Source organism: Nomascus leucogenys, chromosome 9 (assembly GCF_006542625.1).
Source record: "Nomascus leucogenys isolate Asia chromosome 9, Asia_NLE_v1, whole genome shotgun sequence".
NCBI classification, from domain to species: domain Eukaryota; kingdom Metazoa; phylum Chordata; class Mammalia; order Primates; family Hylobatidae; genus Nomascus; species Nomascus leucogenys.
In genome coordinates this window covers 13084780-13101669 of record NC_044389.1, presented here as the reverse complement: position 1 = coordinate 13101669, position 16890 = coordinate 13084780, and the positions used below count along the sequence as shown (strand labels likewise).

The 16890-nt window shown below is 42.7% G+C and overlaps 1 protein-coding gene across 2 annotated transcripts in view; it reads right to left on the bottom strand.

The window, feature by feature from the left end:
- Positions 1-204: 204 nt before the first annotated feature.
- KLHL12 (kelch like family member 12) overlaps positions 205-16890 on the bottom strand; it is a 41719-nt gene continuing 25033 nt past the window's right edge. Inside the window, exons 7-12 of one of the 2 annotated variants that reach the window (XM_030818630.1) lie at positions 4930-5045; positions 3606-3801; positions 2671-2829; positions 2270-2368; positions 1322-1508; positions 205-763 (exon numbers count right to left, since the gene is read on the bottom strand). In XM_030818630.1, the coding sequence (XP_030674490.1) occupies positions 637-763; positions 1322-1508; positions 2270-2368; positions 2671-2829; positions 3606-3801; positions 4930-5045 (884 nt within the window). In that variant the 3' untranslated portion in view covers positions 205-636. The remainder of the gene's footprint in view (positions 764-1321; positions 1509-2269; positions 2369-2670; positions 2830-3605; positions 3802-4929; positions 5046-16890) is intronic. The other variant, XM_003264568.4, reaches the window with a different exon arrangement.

The window sequence follows — 16890 nt, the reverse complement described above, 5'->3', positions numbered from 1 at the left end:
ACTCCAGCCTGGGTGACAGAGTAAGACTCCATCTCAAAAAAAAAAAAAAAAAAAAAAAGAAGTGTCAGATGAGTCTCTCTCTCCCTCGTCTCCAAAGTTTTTTGGGGCTCTCCCTTTTGTTTCCCTCTAGAATGGAACTGTGTTGCCCCTAGCTACCTGCAGATGAGAAAATGTAGTCGTTCCTGGGGAAAAAAAAAAAAAGACTTGGATTTTACCAAGTTTACTTAAATTGGTATCTTTCCAATTACCTAGGCTGGATATTGCCCATATCTAGTAGGCTATACTCACCTTAGTTCTTTGCAACATATGAGGCACAACATACATATAGTACACCAAGCATGTGGTAAGTTAGAAATGACAGGGAAGTGCTCCCCAAAGCAGTGGGAGACGCAGTGTGGTCTCTCACATCCATTCAATGTGCATTCTTTTTCCTGGAATATCTGTTACCTACCCTTCTCAGGAACAAGAACCAGGATGATGGGGAGTATGTGTCAAATAAGCACAATCATCACGCACTGGTGCCTGTAATCACCCTGTGCACATAGTGAGAAACAGACATTCTGGAAAGGAGTTTTGATTCTCCCACTGACTGTCCACTGGACTGGTCACTAGCTCTGGGTGGTGCTCCAACAATGGTCACTTCTCGCGGAGAACACAAACACCAGCATCACAGCGCTGGGTTCCCATGGATGTCACGACTTCCCAGCTGTCGATGATAGGGTCATAACATTCAATGCTACTTAGCAGGGAATTACCATCATATCTGAGTGGGAAAGAAGCAAAAGAAAGAAATGAGTCAGCTGCGTGCAGTGGCACGTGCCTGTAATCCCAGCTATGCAGGAGGCTGAGGTAAGAGGATTGCTTAAGCCCAGGAGGGAATTTGAGACCAGCCTGGGCAACATGGTGAGACCCTGTCTCAATAAAATTTAAAGAAAGAAAGAAATTTGCCTTCTATTCCTTTCCACAAAAGTTCTTCATTAAGGCTGCCACTGGAGGCCAGGCATGGTGACTCTCGCCTGTAATCCTAGCACTTTGGGAGACTGAGGTGGAAGGACTGCTTGAGCCCAGGAGTTGGAGACCAGCCCAGGCAACATAAAAACCTAGTCTGGCACAGTGGCGTGCACCTGCGGTCCTAGCTACTCTACTCAGACTCCCGCCTGGGTGACAGAGCAAGACTCTGTCTCTAAAAAAGAAAAATCAAGTTGCCACTGGAGATGTCTACCCCTACCCAAGTCTTGTCTCCATCCAAAAGTGAGGATCAGATCACATAGACTCTTGCTCTGGCTACATATTGAGTCTGGATTCGTTTCTAAATCCTCACCCTGCAATTGCATAGAGTCTCCCCCGAAGCACTGTGGCCCCTACATAGCATCGTGGAGTGGTCATACTGGTGACAGTTGTCCAGGAATCAGTGCGAATGTTGTATGCTTCGACGGAAGAAAGGTGGGCTGTACCATCAAATCCCCCCACCACATAAATGTGGTCATTCAGCAGGGCTACTCCTGCACCTGGGGAAAATGAAGGCATTAGCAAATGAATGGTACTAAGCCTAGAATCTGAATTATAGAAATAAACTACAGTCACTAATGACTAGCTGAGTTCTAGAGTAGATGAGGGATATGGACTGGGCCCACATGGGCCTAGAATAATCTAGTCCAGCACAAGTTATTCCATCTATAAACTCTTTGGCTTGGACTTGAAATGATAAAAGATAAATCATAAAAATGGTTCTCTTCTTTACTTTCATTAACTCAGAGCCCAACCCTTCTAATTAGGAGAAAGGGAGGAAGTGAAAAAAAGGTGGCAATAAACGTAGATGGAGGGAAAGGAGTGTGATTATGGTTCTGAAGCAATTTTTACCCACAATAAGTAAACTAGAACAGCACAGTGTTCTCTCCTTTTCTACATCCCAGCCTGCTCCACTTCAAAAAGTTCTCGGTGAAGGTAAGTAGCTACACTTTTGTCCTTATGCATTAGAGACTTTATTTAATAGACATTTATTTAACATGTACTACACAGGCAAAATTGTACTAGATATTCTAAAACATAGGGAGAGAACAAAGACATGAAGGCTTTTGCTTTCAAATTTATAATCTACTTGTAAGTATCAACTGTCTTTATCCTCACTAATATTTAGAGAAAACAGAGACAAGGAAGAGAGCAGAATCTCATTTTTACATTAATCTACAGTTTGTCCCATGCACCACCATTATAGATGTAAAGGTCTGACAGCATTGCCTATTGTCCCCTCCCTCAGATCTGGTCTTACCAGAACGCTTTGTGGCCATTGGTGTAACATTAGTCCAATGTCCTGTATGAGGGTCGTATTTCTCAACTGAATTTAAGATATTCAAGCCGTCATATCCTCCTGGAAGACAGAGACCATTCCAGAAAGAGTGGTAAATCCTCATGCCCATTCCTGCTCAGTCTTTCTCTGAGTGCTTCAACTAATTATTTTAGTTTCAATTTTCCCACAAGGGTTCCAATAACTCTAAGAGGAATCTGACAGTACGCTTATAAGAAAAAGATAATCCCAATTAATGGAAAATATATTAAGACACACCAGGGTTGAAGGGAAGTCTACGAACTTCATTCTGGTAAAAAGGAATCCTTACCCACAGTCCATTACCCATTGAAGTCCCTCCCATTCCTGCATCCCAGACTCAATACCTAGACAGTAGATCACTCCACTGGCCACTACGAGTCCGGCACCTTCCCGGGCTGTCTGCATATCTCCCAGCATGCTCCACTGGTCAATGTTTGGATCATACCGCTCCATACTGGTGTGACGCCTGCTTCCATCAAAGCCTCCAGAGACATAGATCATATCTGCTCAGAATAAACAAATTAGACTATTAGAGAATGAGAGATTTCTAAGAACTCTTTCCTCTACAAATTTTCCAAGGGTTCTTTAAAAGTCTGAGAGCAAAAACAAAGTATTTTTTAATGAGATAAGTCAATTAAGTTTTATAGACAAGGAAGACATCTAAAAAGAATGGGGTAAAATAAAATCCTTAAAAGTATTCAAAGACCACCTGGGAGTTTGCAAAAATACAACTAGTGCCAGTTCCCCACCCAGCACATTGGAACTTGATTTGCCAACTTTGTAGTCAATACTGAAACATCCATGAATATTGAACAGCTTCTATTACACTGATATTTCTGAAAGCAAAAAGGAGTATTTGTCGGGTGGACACAGTGGCTCACACCTGTAATCCCAGCACCTTGGGAGGCCGAGGCGGGTGAATCACTTGAGCTCAGGAGTTAGAGATCAGCCTGGGCAACATGGCGAAATCCCATCTCTACTAAAAATACAAAAATATAGCTGGGCATGGTGGTGCATGCCTGTAGTCCCAGCTACTCAGGAAGCTGAGGTGGGAGGATCGCTTGAGCTTGGGGAGGTTGAGGCTGCAGTGAGCTGTGATCACACCACTGCACTCCAGCCTGGGCAACAGAGAGAGACCCTGTCTCAAATAGTAATAATAATAACATTTGACCTTAATTTTTTCTCCATATTTCATGCTCCTGCCAGACAACAGGAGAGGTTAAAAACCCTGGTCCAGCCACAGTAAGATGGAAATAATTGCCCTGCACATCCAGCCTACCTCCCAGGGTGGTGGCTCCGGCAAGACCTCGTCGGACATTCATAGGGGCCACAGAATACCAGACCCCATCCTCATCGGCTGTGTAGTCTAGACATTCCACTGAACTAAGGCGGGAACGGCCATCATAGCCACCAATGACGTAGATCCGGTCATGTAGGGACACTGAGGCCACATAACGTCTCTTACGAGTGATGCTCTATGGATTTGGAGAGAAGAGGTACAGAGCATTTCAGTTAGGCAAGTTTTGGGCCTTACCTTTTGCTATCTTCCCTGTTGTATCTGCACACCTCTATGTTTCTTCACCTGTCATCATGAACCCTCCTTAAGTGGTTCATCCTCAAGTGGCTCCCAAATAGCTACCTACTGAACAAAATGCCTGTTGTGGTACTCTTAAAGATACAAGCTTTCTGCATATCTGCCTCCTTCCAAGACTTCCAAAAGATTTAACAGCTTTCTGTTATCCAGTATCTGACTCCTTTCTTTTCCATAAGGCACTGGGCTAAGAGACTGATATCCTTCCATAAAGTGGAAAAGTATTCCCACATTGCTAATCAAAGGGCGAGGATTTATTATAAGAACCTTAAAAGGTAGGAGGGTTGGATTTCCATGTTTTCTCAGAAATTACTTTTGTTCATTCAGCACTGAGAGACTTGCTGAGGGAGACAGGTACACACTTTTTTTTTTCTGAGGTGGGATCTCACTGTCACCCAGGCTGGAGTGCAGTGGCACAATCACAGTTCACTGCAACCTCGAACTCCTGGGCTCAAGCAATCTTCTGCCACAGCCTCCCAAGTAGCTAGGACTATAGGCATGCACCACCATGCCTGGCTAATTTTTTTGTTTACTTTTTTGTAGAGACAGAGTCTCACCATATTGTCTAGGCTGGTCTTGAACTCCTGGCCTCAAGAGATCCTCCCATCTCAGCCTCCCAAAGGGCTGGGATTACAGGTGAGCTACCACGCCCAGCCCAAACTTCTGAGCTCAACTGAACACTAGGTTCAATTCAACACAATTTAACATTCAGTTCAGTTTAACACAGCACGACCAATGAAATGTGCTGGGAATTATACAGACAGCTTAGAAAGGCACCTAACTAGTGGTGGCCGTCTGAGTTTACCCTGACACAGGGCCACTGACATTTCTAAGGCATAATCTTCTAATCTAAACAGTCAAAAACTGTTTAGTGAGTACCTACTACATGCACAAGACTGTTGTAAGAAACATGATCCTGTTATTAGGCTTTTCTACTCTTAAGGCTGGATTAGCTATGATCTGGAGCCAGAGACTGAGGACATTTAAACTCCCTCCCAATGAATGGTTTCACCATTTTTACTGGCAAAAAGCTCCACTCCTGAGTCTTGGGGTCATATTTCTCTACCACGTCAATGGGAGACTGCTGGCTTCCGAAGCCCCCAACCACCAAAAGCACTTCATTGGCTCCTGAAGACAAAGGCAGAAAAAAGATGGGTTAGTTCGGCATCCCTGGATGGGTAACTAGTCACAGGGAAGTGTCAACAGAAACAGCTCTAGGATGTCTTGTTTTATGTGGCTGAGGGATGCAATCCGAAATGGGAGATAATCATAAGGCTGTTGAATAGGGAGTTATTTTTCCTTGAGGCTGTAGCTCTCAAGTCTCTGAAACTTAAATTTCTGGACATTAAAACTCTAGAAAGCAAACTTCAACATGACTCTGCACCATTTCTTTTTTTTTCTTTTTCTGGAGAGAGAATTTCGCTCTTGTTGACCAGGCTGGAGTGCAATGGCATGATCTCGGCTCACCACAACCTCTGCCTCCTGGACTCAAGCAATTCTCCTGCCTCAGCCTAAAGAGTAGCTGGGATTACAGGCATGTGCCACCATGCCCGGCTAATTTTGTATTTTTAGTAGAGATGGGGTTGGTCAGGCTAGTCCCAAACTCCCAACCTCAAGTGATCCGCCAGCCTCGACCTCCCGAAGTGCTGGGATTACAGGTGTGAGTCACTGTGCCCGGCAACACTGCACCATTTCAACCTATTGAGATGACTGGTTGACATAATCCTTGAGGTCTTAAATGCAGGTGAGAGGCTAAAGGCACTCTCTGCACTTCGCCTGAAAAACTCAAATTGGGAGGCTTTTTTGTTGTAATGGGGAAAGAACTGTCCTAACCTTGTCACAAAAAAAAGCTGCATGTTGAAACTCAGGATCCAAGTGATGGATTTAAAATCTCTTTTTCTTTTTCTGAATTGAGAAAGGGTCTTGCTATATTGCCCAGGCTGATCTCAAACTCCTAGCCTAAAGTGATTCTCCTGCTTCAGCCTCCCAAAGTGCTGGGATTACAGGAATGAGTCACTGTGCCTGGCCTAAAATCTCTTTTCCATGAACACTTCCTTCTCCAATTTAGTCAACTATATGATCACATTCCCTGCCAATTCATCAAAACCACCAGGCAACAAAAGACTAGAGTTTTAAAGGAAAAGTCTTTTTCTCTATTTTCTCAAAGAAGCTATTCTGACAGCCTTTATATCTTCCCCTTCCCCTAAGGCCTTACTCTGATAAAATATTTCCTACCTTGGCTCTTGGAGACAGGGTCTTGCTATATTGCCCAGGCTGGTCTCAAACTCCCGGCCTCAAGCGATACTCCTGCCTTAGCCTCCCAAGTAGCTGGGATTACAGGTATGAGCCACAGCACCTGGCTTGGCTTTTTTCAAAGAGCAAAGTCTCTTTGAGAAAATCCCCTGTGCATGTGCTTCATTAGAACTCATGGAGAGTATAGTTAGCTGGAGCTTTGGAAAATTCAATCACCAGGAAGCATCTAGGAGACCAAAGTGATCTTATAAGTAACCTGGACTTGAAAGAGCAAATGTAGTACCTTGAAGCTGACAGGAAACACAGATAAACCCCTAATGAAGTAATGGATTTGACAATTATCATCAATTGCTGGGCTGGAATCATTATTTCAAAAGCTAATATATTACTATGAGACACTGTGTGCTTCCTAATGGTGATGAATAGGAAGGACCACACTACCACCTAGTCTTTTTTCCAAAAAATTGAGCCTGACTTTTAACAAGCCTCTAGTCCAACCACTAGTTTACAGGCAATACATGGGAGAAGAACGTGTTCAATGACACTACAAAGATGCAACAGGAGAGTCTAGAATGTGGGAAATTCTACAGGTCGAATAGCTTGGCTTCTTCAAGAAATTGGCTAGGAAAAACCAAAACAGGGTGGAAACCTTGACTGAAAAGGGACATGAAATCGCGAGCAACGTGTGGACTTTGTCTGGATTCTGATTTGAACAACGTAAGTACTCAAAAACAAACAACAAAAAATTATGGAAAAAAAAGTTACACAAACACGTACTTATGACAATAAGGAATTGTGTGATTTTAAACAGTGATAATGGCATTCTAGATGTGTCAAAAACTTTTTCCTTATCTTTTAGAGACACATGTGGAAGTATGACACATAGGGATGGAATAATATCCAGTCTGGAATTTGCTTCAAAATAGCCCGGGCACAGTGGCTCACGCCTGTAATCCCAACACTTTGGGAGGCCAAGACTGGCAGATCACTTGAGGTAAGGAGTACAAGACCAGCCTAGCCAACAAGTCAAAACCCCGTCTCTACTAAAAATACAAAAATTAGCTGAGTGTGGTGGCGCACACCTGAAATCCCAACTACTAGGGCGGCTCAGGCATGAGAATGCTTGAACCCAGGAAGTGGAGGTTGTAGTGAGCTGAGATAGCGCCACTACACTCCAGCCTGGGCAATAAGGCAAAACTCCATCTCAAAGAAAAAGCTATGTGTTGATAATTGTTAAAACAGAGTGATGGGTATGGGGGATCATTATATTACTATTTTTATGTTTGAGATTTTTCTTAATAAAACATATACACCCACACATAAACCATGGGGTTTTTCTAAGAGGGCACTTGTCTTATGTACTTGACAAATAAAGTGGACCCTCTCCAAAGCGAGCCAGCAAGTAGGTCTCAGGAGTCAGCTCCTTCGAAAATCAAAGCATGGCCAGGTGTGGCTCACGCCTATAATCCTAGCACTTTGGGAGGCCAAAGCAGGTAAATCATCTGAGGTCAGGAATTCAAGACCAGCCTGGCTAACATGGCGAAACCCCGTCTCTACTAAAAATACAAAAATTAGCTGGGTGCGGTGATGCGCACCTGTAGTCTCAGCTACTTGGGAGGCTGAGGCAGGAGAATCACTTGAACCCAGGAGGCAGAGGTTGCAGTGAGCCAAGACTGCACCACTGCACTCCAGACTAGGCAACAGAGCAAGACTCCATCTCAAAAAAAAATAATAATAAATAAAAAAATCAAAGCATAAGAATGAAGGGTTCTTCAGTGATTGAACTAATTTTATGTCTGCCTAAAATTACTTCAAGTTGGGAGAAGCTAGGACCACAAGTTATTTGTTTCTTCTTTGGGAACACTATTCCCCTACCTATTCCTTTTTCTTACTCCACCTCTTTTCTTCCTGACTTGAATAGACAAGGTAAGTGTGATCCTTCTATCCAAATACATTTCCCATGTAGATGAATATGATGCCAGCAGATGATATATGTATGAATAAAAATTCCCACACCAATCAAGAGGTACTTCCTGTGCTATGCAAATTTTAAAGTTTTCTATTGATTTTTCAGCTCTTATTTCTGTTGCTTTATATAACTCCCTGCCCCACACCCTGCAACCCCCCAAAAATAAATATATATATCTAAAGAAGTCAGGCACAGTGGCTCATAACTATAATCCTAGCACTTTGGGAGGCCAAAGTGGGCAGATTGCTTGGGCCCAGGGGTTCGAGGCCACTTTGGGTAACATGGTGAGACTCCCGTATCTAGAAAAAAAAAAAAAAAAAATAGCCAGGTGTGGTGGCAAATGCCTGTGGTCCCAGCTACTCCTGAGGCTGACATGGGAGGATCGCTTAAGTCCAGGAGGTTAAGGCTGCAGTGAACAAGGTCGTGTTCCTGCACTCCAGCCTGGGGAACAAGAGTGAGAACTTGTCTCAAAAAATAAAGTAACAAAATAAAGAAGGCTGGGCGTGGTGGCTCACGCCTGTAATCACAGCACTTTGGGAGGCCGAGGTGGGTGGATCACTTGAGGTCAGGAGTTCGAGGCCAGCCTGGCCAACATGGTGAAACCCCATCTCTACTAAAAATACAAAAATTAGCTAGGTGTGGTGGCACACACCTGTAGTCCCAGCTACTTGGGAGGGTGAGACACAAGAATGGCTTGAACCTGGGAGATGCAGGTTGCAGTGGGCAGAGATCGCACCACTGCACTCCAGCCTAGGTGACAGAGCAAGACTCTGTCTCAAAAAAATTAAATACAAATACAAACACAAAAATTAGCCAGGTGTGGTGGTGTGCGTTTGTAGTCCCAGCTACTCCGGAGGCTGAGGCAGGAGAATCACTTGAACCTGGGAGGCGGAGGTTGCAGTGAGCCGAGATCATGCCACTGCAGTCCAGCCTGGGTGACAAAGCAAGACTGTCTCAAAAATAAGACAAAATAAAGAAAAAAGCCCTCTCTTTCTTGATATGATTTCATTCAGGCACCTTTTGAAGGGTGGGAGAAAAGAAGTAGAAAGGAAATAGATTATATTAAAAACCCAGAGAACTGACAGTACTTCCTGTTGGCTGAAATTTTCCCAATAAACATTCTGATAACTATATGTCTACAGTGGAACTTGGTAAGAGGTGTTGGTGTGATGTGTAAAGGAGTTTGTTTTGTTTTGTTTAAAAGACAAGGCCTTCCTCTGTCACCTAGGCTGGAGTGCAGTGGCACAATCTCAGCTCACCACAGCATCAACCTCCCAGGCTCAAGCAATCCTCCTACCTCAGCCTCCCGAGCAGCTAGGAGCAGTGTGCCACCAAACCCAGCTATTTTTTTTTTTTTTTTTAAAGAGAGGAGGTCTCACTATGTTGCTCAGGCTGGTCTCTAACTCCTGAAATCAAGCGATGCTTCTGCTTCAGCCTCCCAAAGTGCTGGGATGACAGACGTGAGCCACCGCACCAGCCACTCAGGGGTTTTATGGCTCTAAATGGCTGGGATTCTTCAATCACTGATTCCCAAACTTCTTTGCCGTGAAGGACTCTCTTCGTTATTTTCTCTGACAGATCCTGTGTTTTGACAGACTGTCTACCAAAGTGAGTTTAAGTAATTAACTTCCCCGCAACTGCCAACAGAGCTTTTGATAACTATGAGAGCAACAGTGTTTCACACTGAATGGATATAATTTTAGTTAAATCTGAAGTCTTTATTTAGCCTGTTCAGCTTTTTCTAGCACAAAAATGATTTTCTTTTAGAAAATTTAAAAATAACTCAAGGACTAGTATAATCACCATCCCCACTCACATATTACCCCTCCCTGTTAAAAAGACTTGAAAAGTATTTTCCTTGTGATTATAAAACATATAATATACATTTTTACTGCTAAAAAACTTGGAAAATACAGACAAGTATTATGAAAAAAAAAATTACCCATAGTTCCACAATACAAAGACACACCAAAATGTAACATAATTTCCTTCCAGCCTTGTTTCTGCACATTTATAAAACACAAATGGGGAACGGGCGCAGTGGCTAGCGCCTGTAATCCCAGCACTTTGGGAGGCTGAGGCGGGTGGATCAAGAGGTCAGGAGTTCGAGACCAGACTGGCCAACATGGTGAAACCCCATCTCTGGTGAAAATACAAAAATCAGCCAGACATGGTAGCACATGCCTGTAATCCCAGTTACTTGGGAGGCTGAGGCAGGAGAATGGCGTGAACCTGGAAGGCGGAGCTTGCAGCGAGCCAAGATCGCACCACTGCAGCCTGGCGATAGAGCAAGACTCCGCCTCAAAAAAAAAACCAAAAAAAAAAAAAAACCCAAAAACAAACAAAAAAACCTACAAATGTGACCATATTATTGTATCCTGATGTTTTTCATTTTCCAAATATATGAATAACTCTTTTAGTACATGATTATAATATTCTTAGGCATTTCAGGGTTTGTAATTTTGGGTTATAAACAATCACATAAATAACCCTGTGATAAATATCCTGAATATGAAACTTTTCCTGGTTGTTTTCTTAAAGAAATGGGAAGAATGCTGAGTAATGAACATAAATTAGAAAAAAATTTTTTGAGCCAGGCATAGTGGCTCACACCTGTAACCCTAGCACTTTGGGAGGCCAAGGCAGGCAGATCACATGAGCCCAGGAGATCAAGACCAGCCTGAGCAGCATGGCAAAACCCTGTCTCTACTAAAAATACAAAAAATTAGCCAGGTCTGGTGGTGGACACCTGTAGTCCCAAGTCCCAGCTACCTGGGAGACTGAGGTGGGAGGATCACTTGAGTCCAGGAAGTGGACGCTGCAGTGAGCCAAAATCATGTCATTGCACTATAGTGACAGAGTGAGACTTTGTATCAAAACAAACAAACAAAATAGATGACCATGGTGGCATACGCCTATAGTCCCAGCTACCGAGGAGGCTGAGATGGGAGGATTGCTTGAGCCCAGGAAGGGAAATTTCAGTGAACCAAGATCATGCCACTGCACTCTAGCCTGGGAGGCAGAGTGAGACCCTGTCTCAAAAAAAAAAAAAAAAAAAAAAAAAATTATTTTGATATATAAGGTGACTTTTTGAAGCTGTTACCAATTATACTCCCACCAACACTATAAAAGTGCCAACTCATTCTACTTTCTGAGGCACTGGATAGTTTTTAAATCTCTGACACTCTGGTAGGCAAAAAATTATGTTTAATTCTTTATTACTAATAAGACCCTATTATTAATTAGGTTGAACTCCCTCCCTTGTATCTAGTAGCCAGCTTTACTTGCCCTTCTGCGAACTGTACACTCAAATCTTTATTGTTTCTCTTATGCATTCTTTTTTTTTTTTTCTTTTTTGAGACAAGGTCTTGCTCTGTTGCCCAGGCTAGAGTGTACTGGTGCAATTATGGCTCACTGAAGCCTCAGCCTCGACCTCCTGGGCTCAAGCATCCTCCTAGCCTCCCACTTCAGCTTCCCTAGTAGCTGGGACCACTAATTTTTTTCTTTTCTTTCTTTTTTTTTTGAGACGGCATCTCGCTGTATGGCCCAAGCTGGAGTGCAGTGGTGTGATCTCGGCTCACTGCAACCTCTGCCTCCTGGGCTAAAATAATTCTCCTGCCTCAACCTCCCCAGTAGCTGGGATTACAGGCATGCGTCACCATGCCCGGCTAATTTTTATACTTTTGGTAGAGACAGGGTTTCACCCTGTTGGCCAGGCTAGTCTCAAATTCCTGGGCTCCATCGCCTGCCTCAGCCTCTCAGAGTGCTGGGATTACAGGTGTGAGCCACTGCTCTTGGCCCTGTCTCATGCATTCTTATGAGCTCTTTACACACAAATGGTTTTAACCCTTTAACCCTTTATCTATCTATCTATCTATCTATCTATCTATCTATCTATCTATCTAATCTATCTAAGATGGAGTTTTGCTCTTGTTGCCCAGGCTGGAGTGCAATGGTACGATCTTGGTTCACCACAATCTCCACCTCCCAGATTCAAGCAATTTCCCGAGTAGCTGGGATTACAGGCATGCGCCACCACGCCTGGCTAATTTTGTATTTTTAGTAGAGACAGGATTTCTCCATGTAGGTCAGACTGGTCTCGAACTCCCGACCTCAGGTGATCCACCTGCCTCAGCCTCCCAAAGTGCTGGGATTACAGGCGTGAGCCACCCCACCCGGCCAACCCCTTAACCCTTTAAAGGGTTGTTCCAAACCTATGTTCCTAATTTATCATAATTTTGTATATGATTTTTTTATTCAAATACGTTTTTATTCTTTGTCATTTCTTCCACTATTTTGTGCCTAGAAAGTCTTTCTTCCTCAGAAGAACTCCTAAGGTTTTAATGTTTTAACCCTAAGTTGGAGACCAATACTCAAACAATCTGACCCGTGTAAAAAAAAGCTAGTGAAAGAGTCAACCTGAAAGAAGCCTGTTTGTTCTCTGCCAGTGATGGAGTACTTGTTAGTGAGATTTTTATCTTTTTAATGAGAAAAGCTTGTCTAGGACATGTGACAAGAACAGTGTGAAAAAGAACATTTCTAAAACTGAAGAACCTGGCAGTGGCATGGTCATTATTTTTAGAAGGAGGGGAAGGGGAGTGTGTGTGTGCTGCAATACGTTGTTAGAGGAATAGGGCAGATGCAGGACTGCTAAAATAACCGGGTTCAGAGACTCACATTTCCATTTGCACTGATCTTTAGTTCAAAAAAGGAGACAGCCACAAATTAGAAAAGCAATTTCCATTCTATCTTCTTTGAGACAGTAATGGGTAAGGTTAATAACTAAAAATCCCTTATTTGGCAGGCTATTTTAACTTGGCTGTCAATTTAATTTCCTTCTGCTGTATGCAGAAGAGTCATTATCCTGGTAGCTGGTTTAGCAGCCAATATGCATAGAGATGGGTAGAGGACACGACGGTAAGAACAATCTACCTTCTAAGGCACTGACAAAACGATACTAAGAATCTAATTGGAAACTGCTTTGGCATTTCCCTTCTAGAACTTCTGAAAAATAACCTTGAGACTATGAAGATATATAGATTTATAGTTTAATCCCTTAAGGTCAGGGCAATAAGCAAGTTCTCTAACCAAGCAGGAGCCCCTTCTGCTGCCTGTTCAGAGATATGCAGGAAATGTACCTCCAAAGAATCTTCTGGGTTTACTGATTCACAAAAATTTTCATTAGCTTTTAGTTCAATTTAATAAGCAAATAATGAGTGCTATCATGCAAAAAGGAAACATTTTTCTGTGTTGGAAAGTACCTTAGTGACTGAACGTTAACTCTGTTGATATAAAGAACTGGTAACCCAGAGAAGTTAAAGGACTTGTCCAAACAGCAAGTAACTAGAGTGAGTGACGGAAATGGGAGTAAAAATCTAAGTAAGCAAAATGTCTCATCTCCTAGTGCCAGGTTCTTTCCACTACATGACTGGCTTTCATGGTGTAGGTTGAGTAACCCTTATTTGAAATGCTTACGACAAGAAGTGCTTCAGATTTCAGACACTTTTCGATTTCTGTAATATCTGCATTATTTCTTTGCATAACCAAATATTTGCGCATCCCTAATTCAGAAACCCCAAATCCAAAATGCCTCAATGAGCATTTCCTTTGAGCATTATGTTGGCACTCAAAGTTTTAGATCTTGGAGCATTTTGAATTTCAAGATTTTCAGATTAGGGATACCCAACCCGAATTTTTTTTTTTTTTAGACAGAGTCTCACTCTGTTGCCCAGGCTGGAGTGCAGTGGCGCAATCTCGGCTCACTGCAGGCTCTGTCTCCTGGGTTCACGCCATTCTCCTGCCTCAGCCTCTCGAGTAACTTGAACTACAGGCGCCCGCCACCACACCTGGCTTTTTTTTTTTTTTTTTTTTTGTATTTTTAGTAGATACGGGGTTTCACCGTGTTAGCCTGGATGGTCTCGATCTCCTGACCTCATGATCCACCCACCTCGGCCTCCCAAAGTGCTGGGATTACAAGTGAGAGCCACCGCGCCCGGCCACCCAACCCAATTTTTAAAAATAATAATAATTTATTTAAAAAACAAAAGTAATGGCCAGGCACGGTGGCTCATGCCTGTAATCGCAGCACTTTAGGAGGCTGAGGTGGGTGGATCACCTGAGGTCAGGAGTCTGAGACCAGCCTGGCCAACATGGTGAAACCCCGTCTCTACTAAAAAATACAAAAAATTAGCCAGGCATGGTGGCACACACCTGTAATCCCAGCTACTTGGGAGGCTGAGGCAGGAGAATCACTTGAACCCAGGAGACAGAGGTTGCAGTGAGCGAAGATTATGCCACTGCACTCCAGCCTGGGCAACAAGAGCGACACTTCGTCTCAAAAAAAAAAGTTCCTACCCTGAGAGGAAAGGCAAAATTGGGAGTTACTGTTTAATGGGTACAGAGTTTCAGTCTTGTTAAGATGAAAAGAGTTACAGAGATTGATTGTATAACAATGTAAGTGTATTTAACATGATTCAACTGTACACGCAAAAATGGTTAAGATGGTAAATTTTATGCTAAATATATTTGATTTATTTATTTTTGAGATGGAGTCTCACTCTGTCGCCCAGGCTGGAGTACAATGGCGTAATCTTGGCTCACTGCAACCTCCACCTCCTGGGTTCAAGCGATTCTCCTGCCTCAGCCTCTGGAGTAGTTGGGATTACAGGTGTGCGCCACCACACTCAGCTAATGTTTGCATTTTTAGTAGAGCTGGGGTTTCGACATGTTGGCCAGGCTGGTCTCGAACTACCGACCTCAAGTGATCTGCCCACCTTGGCCTCCCAAAGTGCTGGGATTACAGGTGTGAGATACCATGCCTGGCCTGTTACATATATTTTACAAAAAAGAAAAAAAAGCCTTCCATCCAGAAGGTATACAAATATTTTCCTATAATTTCTTCTAATATTCTCATAGTTTTTCAACATTCAGTTCTTCAATCTATCTTGTGTTGATATGTATCTGTGTATAAAGTATATGAAACACAGATCACATTTTGTCATCTTGCAGTAATAGCAAATACCACCTACAATGCCCTATCTAAAAGTTCTCTTTTTAAAAAAATGCAGTATCTTTGAATGGTAAGATGATGGATGATTTTTATTTATTTTTTGCTTCTCTGTATATCTAAAAGTGCTACATTGAACATACAGTACTTATGCCATTAAAAAATACAGGAGAGGTAGCCAGGCATGGTGGCTCATGCCTATAATCCCAGCACTTTGGGAGGCCGAGGTGGGTGGATCAATTGCAGCCAGGAGTTTGAGACCAGCCTGGTCAACATGGAGAAACCCTATCTCTACCAAAAATACAAAAATTAGCCGGGGATGGTGGCAGTCGCCTGTTGTCCCAGCTACTCGGGAGGCTGAGGCACAAGAATTGCTTGCGCCTGGGAGAGGTTGTAGCGAGCCAAGATTGCACCACTGCACTACAGTCTGGGTGACAGAGCAAGACTCTGTCTCAAAAAAAAAAAAAAAAAAAGGAAAAAAATATTTTTTATATATATATGGGAGGCCTGTAATCCCAGCACTTTGGGAGGCCAAGGCAGGTGAACTGCTTGAGTCCAGGAGTTCAAGACCCAGCCTGGGCAACAAAGGAAGGCTCTGTCTCTACAAAAAAATACAAAAATTAGCCAGGCATGGTGGCACGTGCCTGTGGTCCCAGCTACTTGGGAGGCTGCGGTGGGAAGACTGCTTGAGTCCAGGAGGCTAAGGCTGCAGTGAACCAAGATCACGCCACTGCACTCCACCCTGGGCAACATAGTGAGACCTTATTTCTATTAAAAAAAATAAAATATAGCAGATAAATCACCATTCTACCTAAACCCATCAGTGAGCAGCTTAATTATCAACTAACACCTTAGCACGCATGATGAGTCCTCAGTCAGATAAAAGGAAACAATAAAACAAAATACCACCCCATACATATAGAGTAATTCATAACTTATAAAATATTTTTATACACTATACACCTAGGCTTTTGGACAGTGAAGCAGAGAGAATAGGAAATGGAAAGTATGGTAATATCTGAGTGTGTGCCAGCTATAGTGTTAGGTATCTTATATACGTTATCTCATTCAATCCTCCCAACATTGAGATGAGACACTAACTCTCATCTTAATGGTAGATGTATTGGCTCAGATAAATTGATACCTTGCCCAACCAGTCATTGCTGGGGCTTGGATTTGAACCTAGGTCTATTTGCTAAGATAATAGCTAATACACATAGTTATTATGTGCCAAGAACTGTTTTAAGGCTTTACATAAATAACTTTATTTACTTTTCATAACAATGTTACATGCAGGTGCTATGATGATTCCATTTACAGATGAAGCAATTGAAGCACACAGAGGTTAAGGTTCCTGCCCAAGTTAATACATCTAGTACGACGTAAACTGGTACCTGCACTGACAGTAACTGCCAAAACCCATGTACTTTCTACCATACTGGGCTCCTTTTCTTCCTCTCTTCATTCCAGAATGGAAAAACCACATAAGGGGAAGTGAAGAGGTGGGTGGAAGCATATACTACTTACATGCCACTATGTGGCACTAAAATTATCTCTAATTCCCAGAATCTAAATAATATTGACAAAAAATTGTAACATATTATGTAATGCCTGACAATGTATAAAGTGCTTTTGTATTTTATCTCATTTAATTTCCAAATAATTATGCGAAGGAGATAGAGAAGATATCCTTGATTTACAGGAAAGAAAGCTTAAGAGTGGTAAAGTGACTTGTCTGAGATGAT